The 23,113-nt window shown below is 37.6% G+C and overlaps 1 protein-coding gene across 4 annotated transcripts in view; it reads right to left on the bottom strand.

Annotated features, from left to right (window-relative positions):
* Positions 1–878: 878 nt before the first annotated feature.
* The window catches only part of ACER3 (alkaline ceramidase 3), a 167,698-nt gene continuing 145,463 nt past the window's right edge, over positions 879–23,113 (bottom strand). For 3 of the 4 annotated variants that reach the window (XM_031016240.3, XM_055356855.2, XM_063693400.1), the window contains 4 exons: positions 12,570–12,671; positions 10,908–11,012; positions 7,898–7,943; positions 879–7,400 (listed from right to left, as the gene is read on the bottom strand). In XM_031016240.3, the coding sequence (XP_030872100.1) occupies positions 7,347–7,400; positions 7,898–7,943; positions 10,908–11,012; positions 12,570–12,671 (307 nt within the window). In that variant the 3' untranslated portion in view covers positions 879–7,346. The remainder of the gene's footprint in view (positions 7,401–7,897; positions 7,944–10,907; positions 11,013–12,569; positions 12,672–23,113) is intronic. The other variant, XM_055356856.2, reaches the window with a different exon arrangement.

The following is a 23,113-nucleotide window of genomic DNA, read 5'->3' as shown; positions in this document are numbered from 1 at the left end:
GGTGTGTACTGTTCAGGGTGAAATAAAGCCATCCAAACTCCTTTTCAGCCATTCCCTTCACAAAGCACAGCCCAAATGGCTTTGCACACTCATGTCTGTGTTTTGTCAGGTAAAGATTCCTGTTTCGCCTCTTGCTAGCATCCATCTGTTCATCCAGGCAAGGCTGCCCCACCCTGACGCACAAAGGAGGGACTAGCTGAAGAATCAACCATATGGTCAGCAATGACTAAAACCACCCATTCCAGCAGGCTTGGCTAAGAAAGCTAATATTTGAAAAGCTGTGGTTTGAGGAACTAGGTGAGTTATGGGAAATTCTAATTTGTTTTATATCTTGTAGATGGTACTTCAGTTAAAAGTTATAAACCACAGACACACATGGCTTATGCAGGACCATTTTTTCTGTTCCTGATCTGTCCCTCTTCATTGTGTGAAGCTGGATGGTTCGTGTTTACTTCACAGCTCCTAAAGTTGAAGATACTGAGTATTTAAAGGTATAAATGTTTAATTAAAAAATTATTAGCTTTTAACCTTGTAACATACTCAGGTTTGGAGTAGAAAGGTACTGCAGTACAGTGTTAGGAGCCCAGTGACAAAGAATTCCCAGGATAATGACTGGATGTCATTTCCATGAAGAGGCTTGCTGCTGGCCTATACTGCCAGCTTAAGCAAACTGGGAAAAGATGTGTCCTCTGAGATGCAACCCTATCTTTGGCAGGCTGAGCACAGGCTAGATTTCAGCCTCTCATTCACCCTCCTTCCTCTCTCAACTGGGTGCCTTTGTGTAGTACGTAAACTCTATAATTACACATGGTAGCGCTGCCTTTATATGAATGTATAGATTTTAAAAATATAAATCAGGGATGAAACACTACCAGTAGTCTTATTCAAAACAATATTATTTAATTTAATATTTTCACCTATGAGAGGTAATGAATGCGGAAATATAGTCTCCATTATAGCAGACTGGAAAAAATACATTATCCTACTATTTTCTAGAAAAATGATTGTGGCATTAGCAAATCAAATGGAAAAAGTGAATAAGCAGACTGAGATTACCTGAAAATAGTTAGTTGCTAGTAAGATTCAGTACAATGTATGTTTATTAAATAATCGCTACTAGAACAAACATCTGCGACAACTATGAAGTTAGGAAATGCTGTATTAGCTTGAACAGTTTATCTGTTGGTCACATTAATAAGTGACTCAGAAATATTACAAGTATGGAAAGGCATAATAGTGAACAATGCCACATGAGTACATTAAGCAAAAATAGATAATGGCCCCTATATCTTAGAACAGACTCACTTATTCATTGGTATGAATAATTTAGCTCTAAAAAGAAAAATCCAAAAGAAGCCAAGACTAACTGTGGAAAGGACTTTGAACTTTTCCTTTTAGAAAGTTAAAAAAAAAAAAAAAAAGAAAAAAGTGTACATGACTACCACAGCTTGACAACTACCATGTGGCACATTTTATATGACTTGAGAAAAAATGGTCAAAAGATCTCAACTTTCTGGAAGTCAACTCAAAAGCTGAGGGCAACTAGCATTTTTGGATTTTACAGTATAGAATGGAATTCCCTTTATATTGAAAACTAAATCATGGACCTTGCTTATAGTAATTTTTCTCAAAGGTTTAGGCACTTTGCAACAGGCTATTGCCAATCTAGAAAAACTGATGTGAAAAAATAATTAGGTCGTGTAAATATTAAATACAAATCATGTGATTACATTCAAAGACATGAGATGTCTTAAATGAATAACATATTTTCATTCTGACAAGTGCACACTAGAACCACCTTGCAGAGAAGTGCAGTAGGGCAGTACCACTGTACTGTACCACTGTACCACTTGCTGACAGTCTAGAGCAGGGGAGACAAACTCCCAAGCCAGAGAGTAAACATTTTAGGCTTTGCAGGCTACATACAGTTTCTGTTGCATATTCTTCTTTCTCTGTTTAAACGTTTTTAAAATGTAAAAACCAGCTGGGCGCGGTAGCTCACGCCTGTAATTCCAGGACTTTGGGAGGCCAAGGCAGGTGAATCACTTGAGGTCAGGAGTTCAAGACCAGCCTGGCCAACCCAGCTCTAGTAAAAATACAAAAATCAGCCAGGCTTGGTGGCATGGTGGCATGTGCCTGTAGTCCCAGCTACTCGGGAGGCTGAGGCAGGAGAATCGCTTGAACCTTGGGAGGCGGAGGTTGCAATGAGTTGAGATCCTGCCACTGCACTCCAGCGTGGGTGACAGAGCTAGACTCTGTCTCAAAAAAATAAATATATGTATATATATACACAAAAAGAATAAAATAAAATAAAATAACCATTCTTACCTTGCAGGCCATACAACTGCAGCCTGGATTTGGCCCATGGGTTGTAGTTTACCAACCCCTGATCTAGACCCCTTTGATATTATGACACATTTTTATCATTTTCTTTTAGGCACAGATGATCTCTGAATGAATGCTTATAGGGAACCATATGTATATGCTTAAAGATTTCTCTAATAAATATGGTTGCTGCAACTTTAGAGTTAATTCTGCAAATTCAATTTAAAAGTGATGATTACAGATCTGGCATTGCCAGATGTTTCAGAAACTTTGACAATTTTGTGAATATTTAAGTTACCAATGACTAAATTCAGTTCAAGTATCAACACTACATTGTTTAAGCAATGAAGCAGGTCTTGTAAGGGTTGAAAAGGAACTGTATGCAGAGCACAGTGACCTGTGGCTGATGCTACACTGACTGATGGCTGCTGAGCTAGAGTAGGGGAATTTTAGGTCACTTGCAGCCTGTAACTGAATTTCTTGATTTGCATTTTAGGGTTTTCTATTTAAAAAAAAATTCTTGTGACCAGTCTTCTACACTAGCTGCCTTTGAAATCAGGTAGTAATTAGCTGAATTTAATGATAAAATGAAGACCTTGAGAAATAATATTTGTTATTTAAAGTACATGAAAATGGGTGGTCAGTACCTGCTTAGCTTTCCTCCAAAATGGCTGAATGTGTATCACAGCAACGGAAATGCTGTAGCTAACAAACGACTTAAGTTCTTGAATGATCTGTCTTCTCCTTAGCTGCTCTGCTGGCCTATCAGAGAAGACTGTGCCTTGGTGAAACTTGTTGTCCCTTACAGTTTCCACTTTTCTTTCAGCAATGTCAAGGTTTCATACTCAAGGCAAAAGTTTATACTCCAAAGTCAGAGTTTTATCTTCAGTTTGAATTTCACGTGTAGAAGTGTCCATATCTGGGTATATGAAGCTGACTGGGCTGATAATTTTGGAGAAATGGTGAAGTCCAGTGGAATGCTCCCAAGGAGCTCAACAACACCAGCAGCTCCCCCATGTAGCAATTACGTAGTTAGATATTTTAACAAGTATTTCCTAATTCTTTTTTTTTTTTTTTGAGACAGGGTCTCAGTCTATTGCCCAGGCTGGCTGGAGTACAACAGTTAAAAGACAGTATTGAAAATTTCCAGTCAGCTGGGTCAAGATGACATGATTCCTTTTTTTTTTTTTTTTTTTTCATTTTGCAGCTCCTTCCATAAAGCGGTTTAACTACTTTAAATCAAATTTTAGTCTTTTTTTTTTTTTTTTTTTTTTTTTTTTGAGACAGAGTCTCGCTCTGTTGCCCAGGCTGGAGTGCAGTGGCACAATCTTGGCTCACTGCAAGCTCTGCCTCCCAGGTTCATGCCATTCTCCTGCCTCAGCCTCCCGAGTAGCTGGGACTACAGGCGCCCGCCACCATGCCCGACTAATTTTTTGTATTTTTAGTAGAGACGGGGTTTCACTGTGTTAGCCAGGATGGTCTCGATCTCCTGACCTTGTGATCTGCTCACCTCGGCCTCCCAAAGTGCTGGGATTACAGGCATGAGCCACCGTGCCCGGCCCATTATTTTTAAATAGTTAGAACATAGTGAATAAGCTATAATTGTAGGCACTGAAAAACAAGACAAAGTGATCAAACTAATTATAGCACTGACAGGATGCAAAATGGAAGACAGAGGTAGATCTGCAAACAGCCACACAGGTGGAAATTCCAGTTGTAAATGGTTCTCTTTGAAACATTCAGTTTTACATAAATGCTTATCCAGCAGCACGTCATAAACCACAGGGCCAAAACAATTTCTTGTCACGTAAACATGGAGTTGGTAGCTAAAACTCAAATTTAGCAACAAATAATTATTTTCATAGGACTCATAAGATAACCTTAAATTGTTAGATGCTTTTAGGGCATTGGCTAATTCAGAATTGGCTGGTATTATAACAGAACTTAATTTTTGCAGGCATTTAAAGATTTTCATGCATTATGTACCTGAAGGTTTTGTCTCTTAATTTTCTTTGAACCACACCTCTTCTCCTTATTATAAGAAAAACCCTCTTAGGGTAAGGGAAGCCCAAATTAACTGTCCTGAAATTTTGCATTATATTTAAACCATAACATTTGATTTACTTCTGTCAAACAAAATACTACTATTTGGGTTCTCATTTGTAGATTATTTAAAAACATGTTTTTCCTGTTAATTATCAATGCATTTACTATCACGAGGATTAAAAAGATCACTTCAGATGGTGGGGATGTTTCATGAAACACCATGGTGGGGAGTAGGTAGTGGGCAGGCAGAGTGACAATCAGCTTAACCTCCTTTCACCTAGCTGTTCTTTAGAAAAACAAAAATAAAAGTCAAATTGCTTTCAGTTTTCAGGAGTGAAAATGGAGGCACAAGAAGGATATTCAGATGTGCAAGCAAATTGCTTCTTTTACATCCTTATATTTTCTTTTTTCTTTTTTTTTTTTTTTTTTGAGACGGAGTCTCGCTCTGCCACCATGCCTGGCCTCACAAAGTATTTTCTAAAATATAATTTGCTGTAGGGTTCACAGATGAGCACTTTTCACATTAGGTGATATGCAAACAAATCGCTATTGGCTCAGCAGGAAACAGACTTTTTGTACACTCTAGTTAACATGAAGTTTTCCAATAAAACAAATGACAGCGGGAGGGGGTAGTGAGGAATTCAACCCTGTAATGTCCACCTAGAATCTGAGTAGGAAAAAAATAAAGCTATTGAAATAAAGATAATTTAGTAATATCCTATAGGTCACCAGTGATTTCCATAAAATGCTGCACAGATACAAAGTCTTGAGTGTGTTACTTAGTAGCTAAAAAGAGAGCCTTGTGTGAGGCACAGCTGACTTGGAACATTAAAGAGCCTGGCTTCCCTTTCTGCTTTCCATTCTCCCAACAGAAAAAAAGGTCTTCAAAGAATTGGCCAGTCTTACAGGTCACCTTGGGGTGTAGATGATTCTCCACTGTGGTGCTGGGCAATTTTATTGAACAGGTGGCCACTGGTGGTGATGGCTGAACCACTCATTAAACAAATTGCTCTAAATGGCCTCAGTATCAAGGTGTGCTTTCTGTACCCTTAATCTGACTTTAATCCTGCAGAGCCTCAGTCTTACCATGTTTAACAGCATTGCCATGTACGATATGCCTTTATCCTACACTGTATATATACTCTTTATGCAGAAGTATATCTAACTGAAAAGTATAAAAATATAATGGTGGAAAACAAATGAATTAAAAAATGTATCATGGCCGATAGCCCAGGTAACTGCAGGTGAAATGTAGCCAGAAGTCAGAATCTTGGGGCAAAATCAAGTATAGTCTTATGGGCTGTGCCTTCAAATGGTTTAGTTTTATACCTTCTTAAGGCAGAGTCAAAGTTCTCTTAATGTTTTGGCAAGTGTTTTTCTTCCTGGAGGTTCATAAAAGTAGGCGGAAGAATCAGACTAATGGCTTGTTGGCATGCTAAGGGAAGGATGTCAAGTTGACATCCTTGGATACTTGGTTAAAAACTAAGGCTAGTAGGTGAAGAAAAACAACAGAATAGTTTTTGGTTTTAAATTTGTACAAAGGCTACTTACTGAATACTGGAAAAAATGACAACAGTGTTTTACCATCTTTGCATAAGAAAAAAATGATTTTCCTTTTGAAACTGTAGCTCAGGATTTAATCTTGAGTCATGTCATCATGTGGTAAAAACAATCTGGATTTTACAATAATTTATATAAAGCAAAAAAAGTCATAAAAATGCTAAATGATGCAGAGCTACAAATATGATGATACATGAGCAGAGGGGTCAAATCAGATTTTTACTCCAGGCAGGTGTTAAGTTTGTGAAAAGTGATGCAATTTGTTATACATTCAAATGCAAATTAGAACTAGCTGCCTTACGATGAGATTTCACTGTCATTTTTTAGCACCCTAATTTTTGTGGGTTCTGTAGGTTTCAAGTAGCAGAAACTTACATCTATTTCCTTCAGAAAATTAAGGAGCAGATATTTTAATATGCTTTATGTAAATAGGATTCTGATAATTTTAGCTTTAGTTAATGTAACACACTTCCCTGGACACAACCATGACCTCTCTGAGAACTGGAAAATACTGCATAATTTAAAAAATCAGAGTGTAATGACATTCCCTGGCAACTTCAAATAAGTTATGTGAGGAGGATGAACTATGGGTAGTCTAGACCACCAGTCATATTTGTCTAGCCGTAGAAACAGTGACAACTTAAAGATCTGCAAAGATCAGAGCAGAGCTGGCTGAAGGTGCAGCATTCTATACATGTCCTCATGGAGCTTCAGAAAGGTTATAAGATGACCCACTCATTCTGGTTGGCTGTGGCCATAGACAGACACCATAAATCCTGGGATGTGGTCAAGTACTGAACTGGGGGCAGGTCTGAGCTTGCTTATGATCCTCCGACTAGCCCTGGAACAGATAGTGAAGAACTACACAGAATCCCACAGCTAGCTCTCTCTCTTTCTCTCTCTTTTTTTACCTTTGAGAACCATCCATGAGATTAATACAATATTAATCAAATCTGACACAGCTGAGTGCTGGCTCACAGCTAACTATCTGGATATGGGGTTTTGTTGGCTCTTAGCTGACTGCATTATTTAATCAAATATTAAGAAAGGTATAATTCACATGCAACCCTTGGCAAAAAGAAAAGAAGGTTAATTTCTTATAACCAGCACAAACTGTTAACCTGTTAAGAAAAGCCCAAGTGTTTCTGCATTTGAGGCATACACACACATCATCTCTGTTTCTTTGTAAACTGGAGCGTGAAAGGAGGAGGGGGACAAATAAGATAAAGCCATGAGCTAAACACCCAGCAGGCCCTACTCCTTATTCTCTGTGTGGGTGGCAGCATTAGTCAGAAAGTCACTCCTCTGCTGTGATGGTCATGACATATTTGAACTTGTAGATCTTTAAGGATTTCCTTATTTATTCTGCCAGGTCTATGGTAGGTGCTTGTTTGTTTTCTTGGTGGAATGATTCATCAATGCTTCCTGAGAGGCTCAAACAGGATCACTGGCCAGATTCCAAAGAGAAACTGTTTGAGGACAAATTAGGACAAAATGAGAAAAGACAAAATTGTTCCATGTTATCCCTGAAAAAGAATGAGAAAGAATCCATGGGGCTATGACTATACGTAGGTTTGCTAGTAATTGTCCTGGTATTAGCAGCCTGAGCACAGTTTATTCCTTCTAGACTTGGACCAGATATCAGAGAGTATTTTTATTGAGTTTATTTAAATTTATTAAGCTTTGACTTTGTCAAGCATGGAGCTGGGCATATAAATTATCTCTGATCTTTAAAACAACTCTGCAATGTAGTTATTAGCAGCTTAATTTTATTGTTGAAGAAACTAAGGCTTAAAGAGATTTGTCCAAGAACATGCAGTAGTAAATGAAAGATTCAATGCCTTTGGTTCCAAAGCCTGTGTTTGCTCCACTACCTCTCCAAACTCCCCTTTCTTCTTCCACCTCCATCCTATACTCCCAGTACCATACCCCCAACACACACACAGGACCTAAGAAGTGGACTTACCTTCACTTTTGGCCTATATCTCAGGTAAAGTGTTCTTGTATACAAACTGAAAGAAAAGTGGGAGGGGGAAAGCTTTTCAGATTCATTTTTAATTCATGCAAACTGGCGTACTGACAAACGTAACCATAGTGCTTCTGCATGTACAAAGCAAAAACAACATGAGTATATGCTTCATTTGTTCAGCAACTGTTTTTTTTGAGCATCTACTCAAAATATTCAGTAAACCATGCTGTAAATGGATGTGCTGTAATCTAGGCTTTGTTGTTCCATTTTATAGAGCACAAGCAGAGTATATTTAGCATAATTCTTTTTTTTTGAGATGGAGTCTTGCTCTGTCACCCAGGCTGGAGTGCAGTGGTGCAATCTCGGCTCACTGCAACCTCCGCCTCCCAGGTTCAAGCAATTCTCCTGCCTCAGCCTCCTGAGTAGCTGGGATTACAGGCGCCTGCCACCACGCCCAGCTAATTTTTGTATTTTTAGTAGAGATGGGGTTTCACCATGTTGGTCAGGCTGGTCTCGAACCCCAGACCTTGTGATCCACCCGCCTCGGCCTCCCAAAGTGCTGGGATTACAGGTGTGAGCCACCGCGCCCGGCCACATTTAGCATAATTCTTAAGGGCCATAGGACTTTCAAAATAGAAAATGAGCACTGACTTCAACTTAAGGTCATCAGCTACATTAACTCCAAACAAGAGCGTCACAACCTGTCCTTTGAAGCTTTGAAGCCAGGCATTGACTTCTCCTCTCTAGCTATGAAAATCCTAGATGGTGTCTTCTTCCAATAGAAGGCTGTTTCATTTACACTGAAACTCTGTTGTTTAGTGTAACCACTTTCATCGATAATCTCAGCTAGATCTTCTAGATAACTTGCTGCAGCTTCACCTTGCACTTTTATGTTATGGAGATGGCTTCTTTCCTTAAGCCTCATGAACCAACCTCTGCTAGCTTCAAACTTTTCTTCTGCAGCTTCCTCACTTCTGTCAGCTTCCTCACTTCTGTCAGCCTTCACAGAACTGAAGTGAGTTGGGGCCTTGATCTGGATTAGGCCTTGGCTTAAGGCAATGTTGTGGTTGGTCTGATCTTTTATCCAGACTACTAGAAATTTCTACACATCAGAAATAAGACTGTGTCACTTTCACTATTCCTGTGTTCTCTGGAGTAGCACTTTTAATTTCCTTTAAGAACTTTTCCTTTGCCTTCACAACTTGGCCAACTGTTTGGCACAAGAGGCCTACCTTTTGGCCTATCTCAGCTTTCAACATATGTTCCTCACTAAGCTCAATCATTTCTAGCTTTTGGTTTAAAGTGAGAGATGTGTAACTCTTCCTTTCACTTGAACACTTAGAGGCCACTGTAGGGTTATTAATTGGCCTATTTTTAATTTTGCTTTCTCTTAGGGAATAGGGAGGCTGGAGGAGAAGGAAAGAGACTGGGGAATGGCTAATTGGTGGAGCAGTCAAAACATACATTTATTAAGTTCACCGTCTTATATGTGCATGGTTTGTGGTGCCTCAAAACAATTACAATAGTAACATCAAAGATCACTGATCACAGGCCAGGCACCTTGGCTCACAACTGTAATCCCAGCACTTTGGGAGGCTGAGGTGGGATGATGACTTGAGGTCAGGAGTTTGAGACCAGTCTGACCAACATGGTGAAAGCCTGTCTCTACTAAAAGCACAAAAATTAGCCAGGCAGGGTGGCGCATTGCCTGTAATCCCGGCTACTTGGGAGGCTGAGGCAGGAGAATCACTTGAACCCAGGAGATGGAGGTTGCAGTGAGCCAAGATAGTGCCACTGCACTCTAGCTTGGGGGAGACTCTGTCTCCCCCCCCCAAAAAAAAAAAAAAAGATCACTGATCACAGATCACCATAACAGATATAATAATAATAATAAAGTTTGAAATACTGTCAGAATTACAAAAATAAGGCACGGAAACATGAGGTGAGCACATGCTGCTGGAAAAATGTCACCTATAAACTTGCTTAATGCAGGACTGCCACAAACTTTCTACTTGTAAAAAACACAATACCTGAAAAGTACAAACAAAAGAAAAAGTTATGCATGCTTGTTTATTTTGAAATCAAGAAGTGTGATGTTTTATGTCTGCTCTTTTTCAAGATTGATCTGGCTACCTGTGGCCTTTTGTGGTTCCATATGAATGTTAGAATTATTTTTTCTATTTCTGTAAAAAAATGCCTTTGGAATTCTAAATGAGATTGCATTGGATCTGTAGATGGCTTTGGGTAGTATGAACATTTTAACAACTTTGTCTTTTAATCCATGAATACAGGATGTCTTTTCATTTCTTTGCGTCTTGCTTAATTTCTTTTATGAATGTTTTGACCTAGTTAGAGGTCTGTTCTATTTCTTCACAACGCACTCTTGGTAGGTTTTGTTTCTAGGATATTGTCCATTTCTTTTAAGTCATCCAATTGGTTGGCATATAATTGTGGGATTCTTCTTATCTCTGTGGCAGCATTGTAATGTCTTCTTTTATTTCTGATTTTATGTATTTGAGTCTTCTCTCTCTTTTTTTGTTAGTCTAGCTAAGGTTTGTCAATTCTGGTGATCTTTCAGTACCCCAACTCTTAGTTTCACAGATTTTTAAAAATTTTTCTATTTTGTTTATTTCTGCTCCATGTTATTTCTTTCCTTCTGCCAAATTTGGGCTTAATTTGTTCTTTTCCTTGTTCTTTGAGGTGTAAAGTTTCATTGAGATCTCTCTTCCTTTTAAATGTGACATTAATTTCTGTGAACTTCTCTTAGTACTGCTTTTGCTGCATCTCATAAGTTTTGGTATGTTGTATTTTGGTTTTCACTTGTCTCAAGGTATTTTCTAATTTTTTGACTTCTTCTTTGACCCAGTGGTTGTTCAAGAGTGTACTATTTAATTTTCATGTTTGTGAATTTTCTAGTGTTTAAAAAATATTCACATCCTATTTAAAGAGTAAAGAAAAAAAAACAAACAAACTCTAGTACGAGGCTAAAAAAGTCTCTATTTCCTACCTGAAAAGGATGTGAAGATAGGAACCAAGGCCAGTTAAAATATGCCACCATGCATGAAATTGTGTGGTAATACCTATGATAGGTGGTACCTTCTTTCGAAAGTTCCTGTGTGGAGAGAGGGAGAAAATCACCATGTTAAATTTTTAAAATATTTAGCAACTAACACTGATAGTCTTAGAACATTTTGAAATATCATTCTCAAAACAGCAGTTATTTAATTGCCTTAAGTTTCCTGTAGTCTGCCACATTGTTATCCAAAGTACATTCTGAGGAATAGTATTCAACAATGATAATTTATGGTCAATCTGTGTCATCTAAACCCTCAGCCACTTCTCTCTCTCATATCTTTTTGAAGCAAATCCCAGATACTATATCATTTTATTTATAAATATTTAGTATGTATTTCTAAAATATGAAAACCTCCCTAAAACATAACCAAATTTTCACACCTAAAGATAATAATAATACTCCCTTAATATCATAAAAGATTCGGTTACTGATTGAAGTTCCAAATTTCTCATACTTTATTTTTTTAAATAGTTGGTTTGTTTGAATCAGAATCCAAAAAAGGCCAACACATTGTATCTGGTTGGATATATCTAAGGCTCTTAATCTATATGTTCCTCTTCCCTCTTTTTTCCTGCCTCTGCAAATTTTTTTTTTTTTTTTCCTGAGACGGAGTCTTGCTCTATCGCCCAGGCTGGAGTACAGTAGCACGATCTCGGCTCACTGCAACCTCCGCCTCCCCAGTTCAAGCGATTCTCCTGCCTCAGCCTCCCAAGTAGCTGGGATTACAGGCACACGTCACCAGGCCCAGCTAATTTTTGTATTTTTAGTAGAGACAGGGTTTCACCATGTTGGCCAGGCTGGTCTTGAACTCCTGACCTCAAGTGATCCACCCCCTCGGCCTCCCAGAGTGCTAAGATTACAGGCATGAGTCACCACGCCTGGCTGTGCCTCTGCAATTTATTTGTCGAAGAGACCAGGTCATTCATTCTGTAGATTTCTCACAGTCTGAATTTTGTTGATTGCCTTCCTGTAGTACTGTTCAGTACCCTCCTCTCTTCTCTGTTTATGCAAAATTGTTAGTTCACAGGATTTAAGAGTTGGAATGACCCACCTGTTTAACCTATTCAGCATGCTCATTTCATGGAAAAGAGGGCCAGAAAGACAGTGTCTTAATGACAGACTAGAATCCAGAGACCTAAGTCTAAGATTCAAACTCCTGTCAATATATGATTGCTGACAAGATGGGAAAAGGAACACTTGCTTTTTTAGAAAATAACATTAAGCATATGAAAGTGTATATTTATATACATATATTTCATATGCTTATTACAAATCAGTCTTCTTTATTCAATGAAACAGATCAGGCATGTTTCAAAGGAATAGTCAACATTTGATTAACTATATAGTTCTTTGATGCCCACACACACAAAACCCAAACCCTACAGAGGTTATGAAATAGTCTCAGGTCCAAAATTTTAGGTAATTTAAACAGGTATTCCAATAGTCTAACTTTATTATACTGTATATATCTTTTAAATGTCAACAATAGTAAAAATTCATTTCAGGGCACTACTATTTCTATATGTTTATAAAATTCTCTACTTAATAAAATGCTTCCAAAAATATTTCTGAAGGAATGAAAATATATCTTACCTCAGTGACTCACAAAATATGTTATCTATATTCCAAAATAAAAATCCCAATAAAAATATACCCAATGATGTATAACCCAGTCCTCTAAGCCATGGATAAACCCTGTGGAGGGGGGGGGGGAAAAAGAAAAGCAAAATAAAATTTTCTCAAGTCATGTCACGATCAGAAATTGAAGCCATCACTTTCTTCCTTTTTTATAAGGGCTGGGATCTCACCATGTTGCCCAGGCTGGAGTGCAGTGGTTATTCACAGATGTGATCATTGTACATTCCAGCCTCGAATTCCTGTGCTCAAGGGTATCCTCCCATCTCAGTCTCCCAAATAGCTGGGAAAATAGACATGTGCTACCACGCCTGGCTAGAAGACATCACTTTCATGAGAAGGAACAATTTTTGTTTATAGTAAAAGCAGACCTATCAAATTTTCTAATAATTTGCCTACTATATGTAGCCAATAAAAGGTGCTGAGAAATAAGCCACCAGACTTCAATAAATGTATTGGGAAAGTACCTGATAACTTTTTTGGTCCCATGGAAAAGGCAGGGTGATAGTCGATTAGCTATCAATGTAGGTTGAGTCATATGCTCCATGTAAGGCAATGTAGTTACACATACACACACACACATTCATTCATTAAATCGCTTAATACATATGGAGTACTTACTGTGTACCAGGCATTGTTGTAAGCATTTGGGAAGGTAGTGGTCAATAGGTAAAGTCTTTGTTCTCAAAGAATTTACAGTATAGTTGGGGGAGGTAAACATTTAAATACATAATTATAATTGCTTTGAAGAAAAATAAGGCCTGATAAGGAGAGAGTGATATGGAGGTATTGTGGACGGGTGTGCATGCACACACATACCACACACAAAATGTTCAAAAAATCCCTGTGAGGCAGGTATTATTATTTTTACTTCACTGATGAGAAAATTGAAGCTTGGTGAGGTACTGAAAATAGTATCAGCTTACCTATGTTTTATAGCTTCAATGAGGTATAACTGACTTACATTTAAACTATTAAATATATTTAAAGTGTCTATCTGATCAGTACATCTGTACATACCCATGAAACCACCACCACAATCAAGATATCCACCACCTCCAAAAGCTCAATTTGCATTTTTTAGAATGCTATATAAATGGAATCATACCATATATACCCGATTGTATAGCTTCTTTCACTTGACATAATTCTTTGAGATTCATCTATGTTACTATGTTATCAATACTTCATTTCCCTTTATTGTTGAGTAGGTACTCCATTGTATGGTCACAGCACAATTTGTTTCTCTGTCCAAATGCGGGTTTCCAGTTTTTGATTGTTACAAATAAAGCAGCTATGAACATTCACAAATAACACTTTATATAGACATATGTTTTAATTTTTCTTGGGTAAATAGCTAGGAGAAGAATGGCTGTATTGTATGGCAGGTGAATATTTAATTTTTCAAGATACTGCTACACTGTTTTCCTAAGTGACTGTACCATTTTACATTCCCACCAGGCATGTATAAGTGTTCCAAACGTTCCACATCTTCATCAGCACTTGGTTTGAAGTCAGTCTTTTTCATTTTAGCTGTTTTAGTAGGTATGTAGTGGTATCTCATTGTGGTTTTAATTTGCATTTCCCTAATGACTAATGTTTTTGAGCATCTTTCACGTAGTTATTTACTACCCATACATCTTCTTTGATACATTATTGTTTGCCTTCTTATTATTCAGTTTTAAGAATTCTTTCTATATTTTACATGTAGGTACTTTGTTGGCTATATATTTTGCAAGTAGTTTCTCCAAGTCTGTGGCTTGCCTTTTATTTTCTGAATACTATATTTTGAAGAACAAAGTTTGAAATTTTGATGAAGTTCAGTTTGTCAATTTTTTTCTATAGTTTGTGCTTTTTATTAATAAATCTTTGCCGAACCAAAAATATCTCCTATATTTTCTTTTAAAAGTTCTATAATCTCAGTTTTTACATTTTGAGATATAATTTACATTTGGAAATAGAACTCATTTCTATTAAATTTTTATATTGGTGTGAGGTTGAAATTCATTTTTTTTGGTCCTAAGAATATTCATTTGTTCCAGCACAATTTGTTGAAAAGATTATCTTTCTCCACTGAATTACCTTGACATATTTGTTGAAAATCAGGTCAGTATGGGTGTGTGGGTCTATTTTTGGATGTTCTATTGATTTATATTTCATTATTACCACCAATACAACATTGTCTTAGTAGCAGCATAGAGTAAGTCAAGTCATGCAAGCCCTCTAACTTTGTTCCTTTTCAAAAACTGTTTTGGCTATTCGCAATCTTTTGCATGCCCATGTTAATGTCAGAATCAGTTTCTCCATTTTTACCAAAAAGCCTGCAGAACCTACAAATCAGGATTGGAGAACTGGCATCTTAACCATATTGAAGTTTCTAATCCATTAAATGGTGTATCTGTCTATTTGTCTAGCTCTTCAATTTCTCTCAACAAAAAAACTGTACAGTGTAGTTTTCAATGTACAGATCTTGCATATTTTGTTAAATTTAATCCTTAAACATTTAATGTATTTTAATGTTATTGTAAATTATACTTTACAAAATCTTACTAATAGTTCACTCTAGAACAGAGAAATATGATTTTGAATATGGACTAGAATCTTGTGACTCTGCTAAATTTCACTTATTGCTTCTAACAGCTTTTTTTTTTTTTTTTTTTTTTTTTTTTTTTTGAGATGGAGTCTTGCTCTGTTGCCAGGCTGGAGTACAGTGGCTCAATCTTGGCTCACTGCAACCTCTGCCTCCCAGGTTCAAGTGATTCTCCTGCCTCAGCCTCCCAAGTAGCTGGGACTACAGGCATGCGCCACCATGCCTAGCTAATTGTTGTATTTTTAGTGGAGATGGGGTTTCACTGTGTTGGCCAGGATGGTCTCCATCTCTTGACCTCGTGATCCGCCCACCTCGGCCTGCCAAAGTGCTGGGATTTCATGCATGAGCCACCGCGCCTGGCCCTCTAACGGCTTTTTTTGTACATGTCCTGTGATATTTTCTATACATGATCATGTCATTTGCAAGTAAAATGTTGGGTAGGATTTCCACCAGTATAATGTTGAATAGAAGTAATTATATATTCTAGTTTTATTCTTGATTTTTAAAGGGATTAAAAAAATACATGTCATGACTAGGTGTTTTATATGCTATAGAATTTATAGGTTAAGAAAGTTCCCTTCTATTACTAGTTTGTAAAGGGTTTTGTTTTGTTTTAGAACATAAATAGGTGTTGAATTTTACAGAATGCTTTAGTCTAAATCTTGATATCATGTAATTTTTCTCCTTTTAATATTTAATTTTAATTTTCTAAAGACTGGTCTGCCTCTGTTCTTTATTTTTTAAATATGGTGAATGGCAATAATAAATTTTTCAATTTTTTTTTTTTTTACTTAACTGTAAGTATTGGCATATAAGTGAACGTAAAAGGTGATTAGTTTAAAAATGATCAGGAAAGCACAAACCTGGCAATGTATGGAAAAGGCATTATTACCACTGTTTGATGAGGGTTCTCAAGAGAAGATGAGCTTAAAAGAATCACAGTCTGGCTTCAGCTTTTCAGAGTTTATCATAGCCCCCATTTGAGGAAGGCAAGAATGAGTCCCAAGAAACATAGGCCTCAACACAGTGAAGGCTTCTGGCAGTGTGGGCCAGGTACTGATATATGACAGGAATATGATCAGTGGGGGTAGGGTGCTATCTGTTTTCTGCTTCTAAACTTACTTACCATGGCCAATCTTCAGCTCTCAGGGGCAGTTCAAAGCAAAACTCTTCTGTGGGGTAAAATGAATGTCTTTGGTTATCCAGGTAGCAGGGCGGGAAGGGGAGAGCAAGAACATCAGCACATGGTCCATGCAAGGCTAAGGGGACTTACTACCCATATAGTATCAGGTGCAAGAGTGTAGAATACAGAAGGCACTCAACATGTCTCTCTGTATCTCTCTCTATCTCACTGCTTTATTCTGGATTGCCTGCCTGTCTAGCATACAGCTGTCATCTGAGAAATCCCTTTCCATCACCTGCACCTTAGGAACTGCCTTCACCTCTCTCTTTCATTGGATCTCCTGTCTTGTATCCCACGCACTCGTCCTTTTTGTAGTACTCTCATTTTGGCGAAGCACGTCTTTCAGTAGGTTCTTGAGCAATATTTAATGGGATGTAAGTTTTTTTGAGATCTTGGAATGTATGAAAACATATTTTTCTCTGTATTTTACTGATAGTTTGGCTGCCTGTAGAATTCTAGCTTAGAAATAATTTTCCTTTAGAAATTTGAAGGCATTGGTCTCCTAGTTTCAATGTTGCTTTGGCAAGCCCAAAGCCATTCTGATTCCTGATCCTTTGTATATATTCCTGCCTCTCAACTTATATACTTCTGGAATCCTTCCTTGTTCTAGAACTCTGAAACTGGCATAGGTCTAGAACAAGGACGGAGCACATCTCCATCCATTGTGCTGGGTATCCAGTGGGCTTTTTCAGTCTAATAACTCATGCCCATCAATTATATAATGTTTTCTTGAATTATTTTGGTAATTACCTTTCTTCCATTTTCTCTATTCTCTGCCTCTGTCTCCTTTTTGATGTTGGTTCCCTTCTATTCTGGCTCAACATTATCTATTCAGTAATATTTCTATTGAGTCTATTCTATCTGCCATGTCTTTTTTTTTTTGTCCTATACTCAGAGTTGCTTCTTTAACTGTATCTTTTAAACACTTCAATTCAGCTTTTCATTTTATAATTTTTTAAAAAATTAGACAGAAGTCTTGCTTTGTTGCCCAGGCTAGAGTGCAGTGGTGCGATCATTGCTCACTGTAACCTCAAGCTCCAGGGCTCAAGTAATCCTCCCACCTCAGCCTCTCGAGTAGTTAGGACTACAAGAGCATGCCACCATGCCAAACTAGTTATTATTATTATTATTATTATTATTATTTCTGGTAGAGACAGGGTCTCACAATGTTTCCTACTGGTCTCAAACTCCTGGCCTCAAATGATCCTCTCACCTTGGCCTACGAAAGTGCTGGGACTATAGGTGTGAGCTACTACACTTGGCTCATATTTTTATATCTTTAAGATTTTTAAATTTTTCTGAATGTTCATTAAAAAAATACCATCCTATTTTTGATTCATAGGCACGGTATATCGCTAGGAATATTAATTAATGATATTTATTATTTATGAAGCTTTCTTCCTTCTGCGTAAGTTGGTTCCTCCTTCCCTTATTATTTGTTTTGGCCTCCATCTTTCATATTGGATTAATTCATCATGTGTGACACTGTTGCCTCATTTTTAATAATCTAAAAAGGGAGACTAAAAAGGTGATCATAAAAGCTCTAAGCATGTGGTTGAGGTCTTTGGACTAGTAACCTTCACTGTAGGGCTACTTTGCTGGGACAGTTGTTGAGGAAATCCTCAATATCAGTATTTTTAGGTCTTTTAGGCCGACGCTATTCCCTAAAAGAAGACTCTCATTGTTTTTTGCCTAGAGTTCTTTGTAGTCAGCACTCAGAATGTATAACCTCACCCAGTTTCCCTAATTTCAGTATGCTATTCACATGCTCAATTGTGCCTGGCAGAATTTAGTGTAGACACATTGTTTACCCTTTCCAGAGAATAAAGCTTCAGACTTCTGTAATTACTCAGTGCTATGAAATGGATGAGGGGATCTGATTTTAACCAATTCTCCTTATTTTAGATTTCTCTTCTATCTCCTTTTCCAAACTGCCTGTTACTGCTAATGCCTAATACTTGAGAAAATTCTGTGATGTAAACTGAAGGTTCCTGGCTCAGAATTTGTCTTTCTTGGGCCTGTTAAGGCAGTTAGCAGTAGTCCATCTATGTTCCAGCTTCTAACATTTTATTGAGTCTCCTCCTTGTGGGCTTATTTCTTTTAAGTAAATTCCTTTGTTGTAGTTATAGTGGAGTTTCAGAAGGGAGCAAAATTAGATACCTAGTGATCTTCAGTATTGTGTTTCTGTTTTACCTTTCATTAATTTCTGCCCTTTATTTCCATTTTTCATTTCTCTTCAGGTGTACTCTATTGATCTGTTTTCTAATTCTTAAAAAAATTTTTTTAAAGGGGCGATGCTAATCTCTGTATTGTTCCAGTTTTAGTATATGTGCTACCAAAGCGAGCTTTGTTTTCTAATTCTTAAAATTGAATGCTTAGTTATTTTTCAGCCTATTTCTAATGTAAACATCTAATGTTATAAATTTCCCTCAAAGAATCACTTTACCTATATCCTACTTAGATTTGTACAATTTTCATTGTGATTCCATTCTAAGTATTTTAAAATTTCCATTATGATTTCTTTTTTTACTCATGAGTATTTAGACATGTGGTTTTAGGTTTCCAAAAATGTGGGCCATTTTGACTAATTCTGTTTTGTTTTGTTTAAACTAATTACACTGTAGTCAGAGGACACCTGTGCATAATACCAGTTTTTTTTTTTTTTTTTTTTTTTTTTTTTGAGACTGAGTCTTGCTCTCTCACCCAGGTTGGAGTGCAGTGGTACGACCTCAGCTCACTGTAACCTCTACCTCCTGGGTTCAAGCGATTCTCCTGCCTCAGCCTCCCGAGTAGCTGGGATTACAGGCACCCACAACCATGCCTGGCTAATTTTTGTATTTTTAGTAGAGACGGGGTTTCACCACGTTGGCCAGGTTGGTCTCAAACTCCTGACCTCAAGTGATCCACCCACCTCAGCCTCCCAAAGTGCTGGGATTATAGGCGTGAGCCACCGTGCCTGGCCAATGATACCAATTCTTTAAAGCAGGGGTCCCCAACCCTGGGGCCATGGACCGGTACTGGTCTGTGGCCTGTTAGGAACCAGGCTGCACAGAAGGTGAATGGTGGGCAATGAGCATTATTGCCTGAGCTCTGCCTCCTGTTAGATCAGTGGTGACGTTAGATTCTCATAGGAGCACGAACATTACCATGAACTGCACATGCAAGGGATCTAGATTATGCACTCCTTATAAGAATCTAATGCCTGATGATCTGTCACTATCTCCCGTCACCCTCAGATGGGACCGCCTAGTTGCAGGAAAACAAGCTCAGGACTCCCACTGATTCTACATTATGTTGAGTTGTAGAATTATTTCATTATATATTACAATGTAATAATAACAGAAATAAAGTGCAGAATGAATATAATTCTCTTGAATCATCCCGAAACCATCCCCCAACCCCAGTCTGTGGAAGAACTGTCTTTAATGAAACCGGTCCCTGGTGCCAAAATGGTTGGGGACTATTGCTTTAAAGTTTGTCGAACCTTGCTCTAAAGCTAATATCGAGTAGAATTAATAATTATTTTATGCATGCTTGAGAAAGGTGTACATATTTTAAATGTTAAGACTACAAGATCATTTTCTTATTGTGTTACTCAAGTTTTATCTATATCTGTATTTATATATATTTTTGTCTGAGTTACTGTGTTAAAGTATCTCAGCATGATGGAGCATTATCTATTTATCTTTGTAAATTCTGTCAATTTTTGCTTAAAAATTTCCATAGATGTTTAGAATTGCCATTTCTTTCTGGTAAATTGAATCTTATTACTAATCTAGTGAATGCATTTGTTTTAAATGATGCCTTAACTTTTTATTGGTTATTAAAAGTTCTAGTCCAACTTTCTTTTGGATTCAGTTTTTAGAATCTTATTTACTCCTCCATGTTTCTGAAAGATATTATAAAGTCAATTACCATTTTTAGTGGTTAGGAAAAATGCTCATGTAAACATGAAAACTAATCATTGAATGTATTCTCTTCCCAAGTAACAAGTTTCTTGACTTAGAAACTATGTAACTTTGATTATCCCCTTCCATTGTACATGTTGTTTTGTCCATTTGTTCCACTTTGTATATTTTTATTCTCTCAAATGACACATTATTTTAAGTAGTCACAATATTTTGTTCAAATATTCCCATTGGTTTATCATTTTTTTCTCCTTTATTGTTCTTTCTTGCATCTCAGCTCTTCTGCCTAAAGAATATCTCTTAAAAAGTCTTTTAGTGAGGTGTATTGGCAAACTCTCTCCATTTTTGTTGTTTCAAATCGTCTTTATCTTACCCTTGTTCTTGAAAGATATTTGGATATAGAATTCTAAGCTGATGGTTAATTTCTCTCAGTACTTTAAAGACAACAGTCCATATGTGTTTTGGCTTCCATGGTTGCTGTTGGTAAGTCTGCAGACCAACAGTTATTCCTTTGTTGGTAATATGTGTTTTTTTTTTTTTAATCTGTGAATGCTTTTAAGATCTTTGTCTTTGGATTTCAGCATCTTCAGTGTGCTTTTTCTACAGGTATCAATGAAGATTCAATTGTAGATAATAGTAACAACTAGATTGTAAACAGAAAAGAATTTAATACTTTCAATTTCAACAGAAATTCTGAATGAGCAAGTCATAGGCTTTTCAGGAATGACTGACGAACACTACCACAGAAAAATCTTGCCAAAGGAACTTTTTTCTTTGTCACAATTAGGAATCTAGAGAATTGGGAAGCCTCTGGACCAACTTCTGCACCCACATCAAACTACCTTAGTATAATTCACAGATCAGGAAACTGCCATCAGACCTGTTTATACCAGTCATGATGCATACCCTAGATCCACACCAGTAAATGGATGCGTTACATACTACCACTTCTCTTCCCTCACTCAACTGGTTCTGAATTCAAGCCTCATGTTAATACATGTGATTGGCAGAACCTGAGTGTTATTTGGAATCTTACCTGCAAAGAAAATATGGGAAATAAAGCTTTTAACCTTTTGGCATCTGTAGTACTGGAAGGCACACTAGAAGGAGGTTGGAACCATGCTAATCTATCACATCTGCCACACCTGAGAAAGATTTCCATTTATTTGTCTTGCTCGGAATTTCTTGTTTTTGGAGCCAAGGAGTCATGTCCTTTGTCAGTTCTAAAGAATTCCCATCTATTATCTCTTTGAATACCTCTTCTTTCCCAATTTTTGCTATTCTCTCATTTTGGAAATGCAATTAAATGTTATTTCTCTGTGATGTTATCTGGCTTATTTCTTTAGGTTATCTTCCAGTTCACTAATTCTAACTTCAGCTGTGTTAGTGTATTTTTTACTTATCAATTTTTTTATTTCAATGATTTTCTTTTCTTTTCTTTTTTCTTTTTTTTGAGATGGAGTCTCATTCTGTCACCCAGACTAGAGTGCAGTGGCGCGACCTTGGCTTACTGCAACCTCCACCTCCCAGGCTCAAGTGATTCTCCTGCCTCAGCCTTCCAAGTAGCTGGGATTACAGGCACCCACCACCACGCCTGGCTAATATTTGCATTTTTAGTACAGACGGGGTTTTACCATGTTGGCCAGGCTGGTCTCGAACTCCTGACCTCAAGTGATCTGCCTGCCTTGGCCTCCCAAAGTGTTGGGATTAAAGGCCTGAGCCACCGCACCCAGCTGATTTTATTTTTAATGTCAGAAGTTCTTTGATTCTCTTTCATATCTTGATTTTCATTTTTGATAATCCCATTTTCGATCTCTTTTATTTTATTAAATATTTTCTAAATTGTTACTTTGTATTTCAGCATCTGATTTGAGGGAGGTCATTTGTTTTTCCTGACTTTTGTTTAAGGTGGCTTATTCCTTCCCGTGGTTTTAGAATTATTGATTATGTACACGTTTGATCTCCATCTACAGAAATCCAGAGGGGCCTCCATTAAGAATACATTTCTTTACAAATTCTTAGGGGAGTCATTTTCCCTACCTAAAACTGAGGCTGAAAGACAAGTTGCCTTGTCAGTTCTTTCTATTGGAGAGCAAATTTTTTCTAGCCCAGCCCTTCACTGACAATATACCTCTTTAATGGTCCTGGCTTTATTTGTATATGTGTGTGTATGGTGATGAGGAAATAGTTCCAATTGCCAGTCTGAAACATACCAAAAACTTTGCCTTCTGTTTTGTGGCTTCAAACCTAAGGCTCTGGTTTCATGGTATCTTCAAATGCCTTGAAGTTTACCACAATCTCTCTCTCTCTCTCTCTTTTTGTTGAGACAGGGTCTCACTCTGTTGCCCAGGCTGGAGTGCAGTGGTGTGATAATGACTCACTGCAGCCTTGGCTCCCTGGGCTCAATCAATCCTCCTGCCTCAGCCTGCTGAGTAGCTGGGACTAAAGGTATGTGCCACCACACCTACCTAATTTATTAACTTTTTTTTGTAGAAGTGGGTTCTTACTTCTTTGCCAGGTTGGTCTTGAATGCCTGGGCTCAAGCAGTCCTCCCACTGTAGTCTCCCAAAGTATTAGGATTACATGTGTGAGCCACTGTGCCTGGCCAGTTGACCATGATCTAAGTACTCATTTGTCACTGTAGTTTGCAGCTCCTTCTCTGGATTTGATGCCCCCTCCAGATCTCATGTTGAGATGTAATCCCCAGTGTTCTAAGTGGGGCCTGGTGGGAGGTGTTTGAGTCATGGGGGCACTCTCATGGCTTGGTTCTGTCCTTGCGGTAGTGAGTGAGTTCTCAAGAGATATGGTTGGTTAAAGTGTA

This window comes from Gorilla gorilla, chromosome 9, assembly GCF_029281585.2.
Source record: "Gorilla gorilla gorilla isolate KB3781 chromosome 9, NHGRI_mGorGor1-v2.1_pri, whole genome shotgun sequence".
Classification (NCBI taxonomy): Eukaryota; Metazoa; Chordata; class Mammalia; order Primates; family Hominidae; genus Gorilla; species Gorilla gorilla.
Note: the sequence above shows the minus strand (reverse complement) of the source record. Positions and strands in the feature narration are given on the sequence as shown.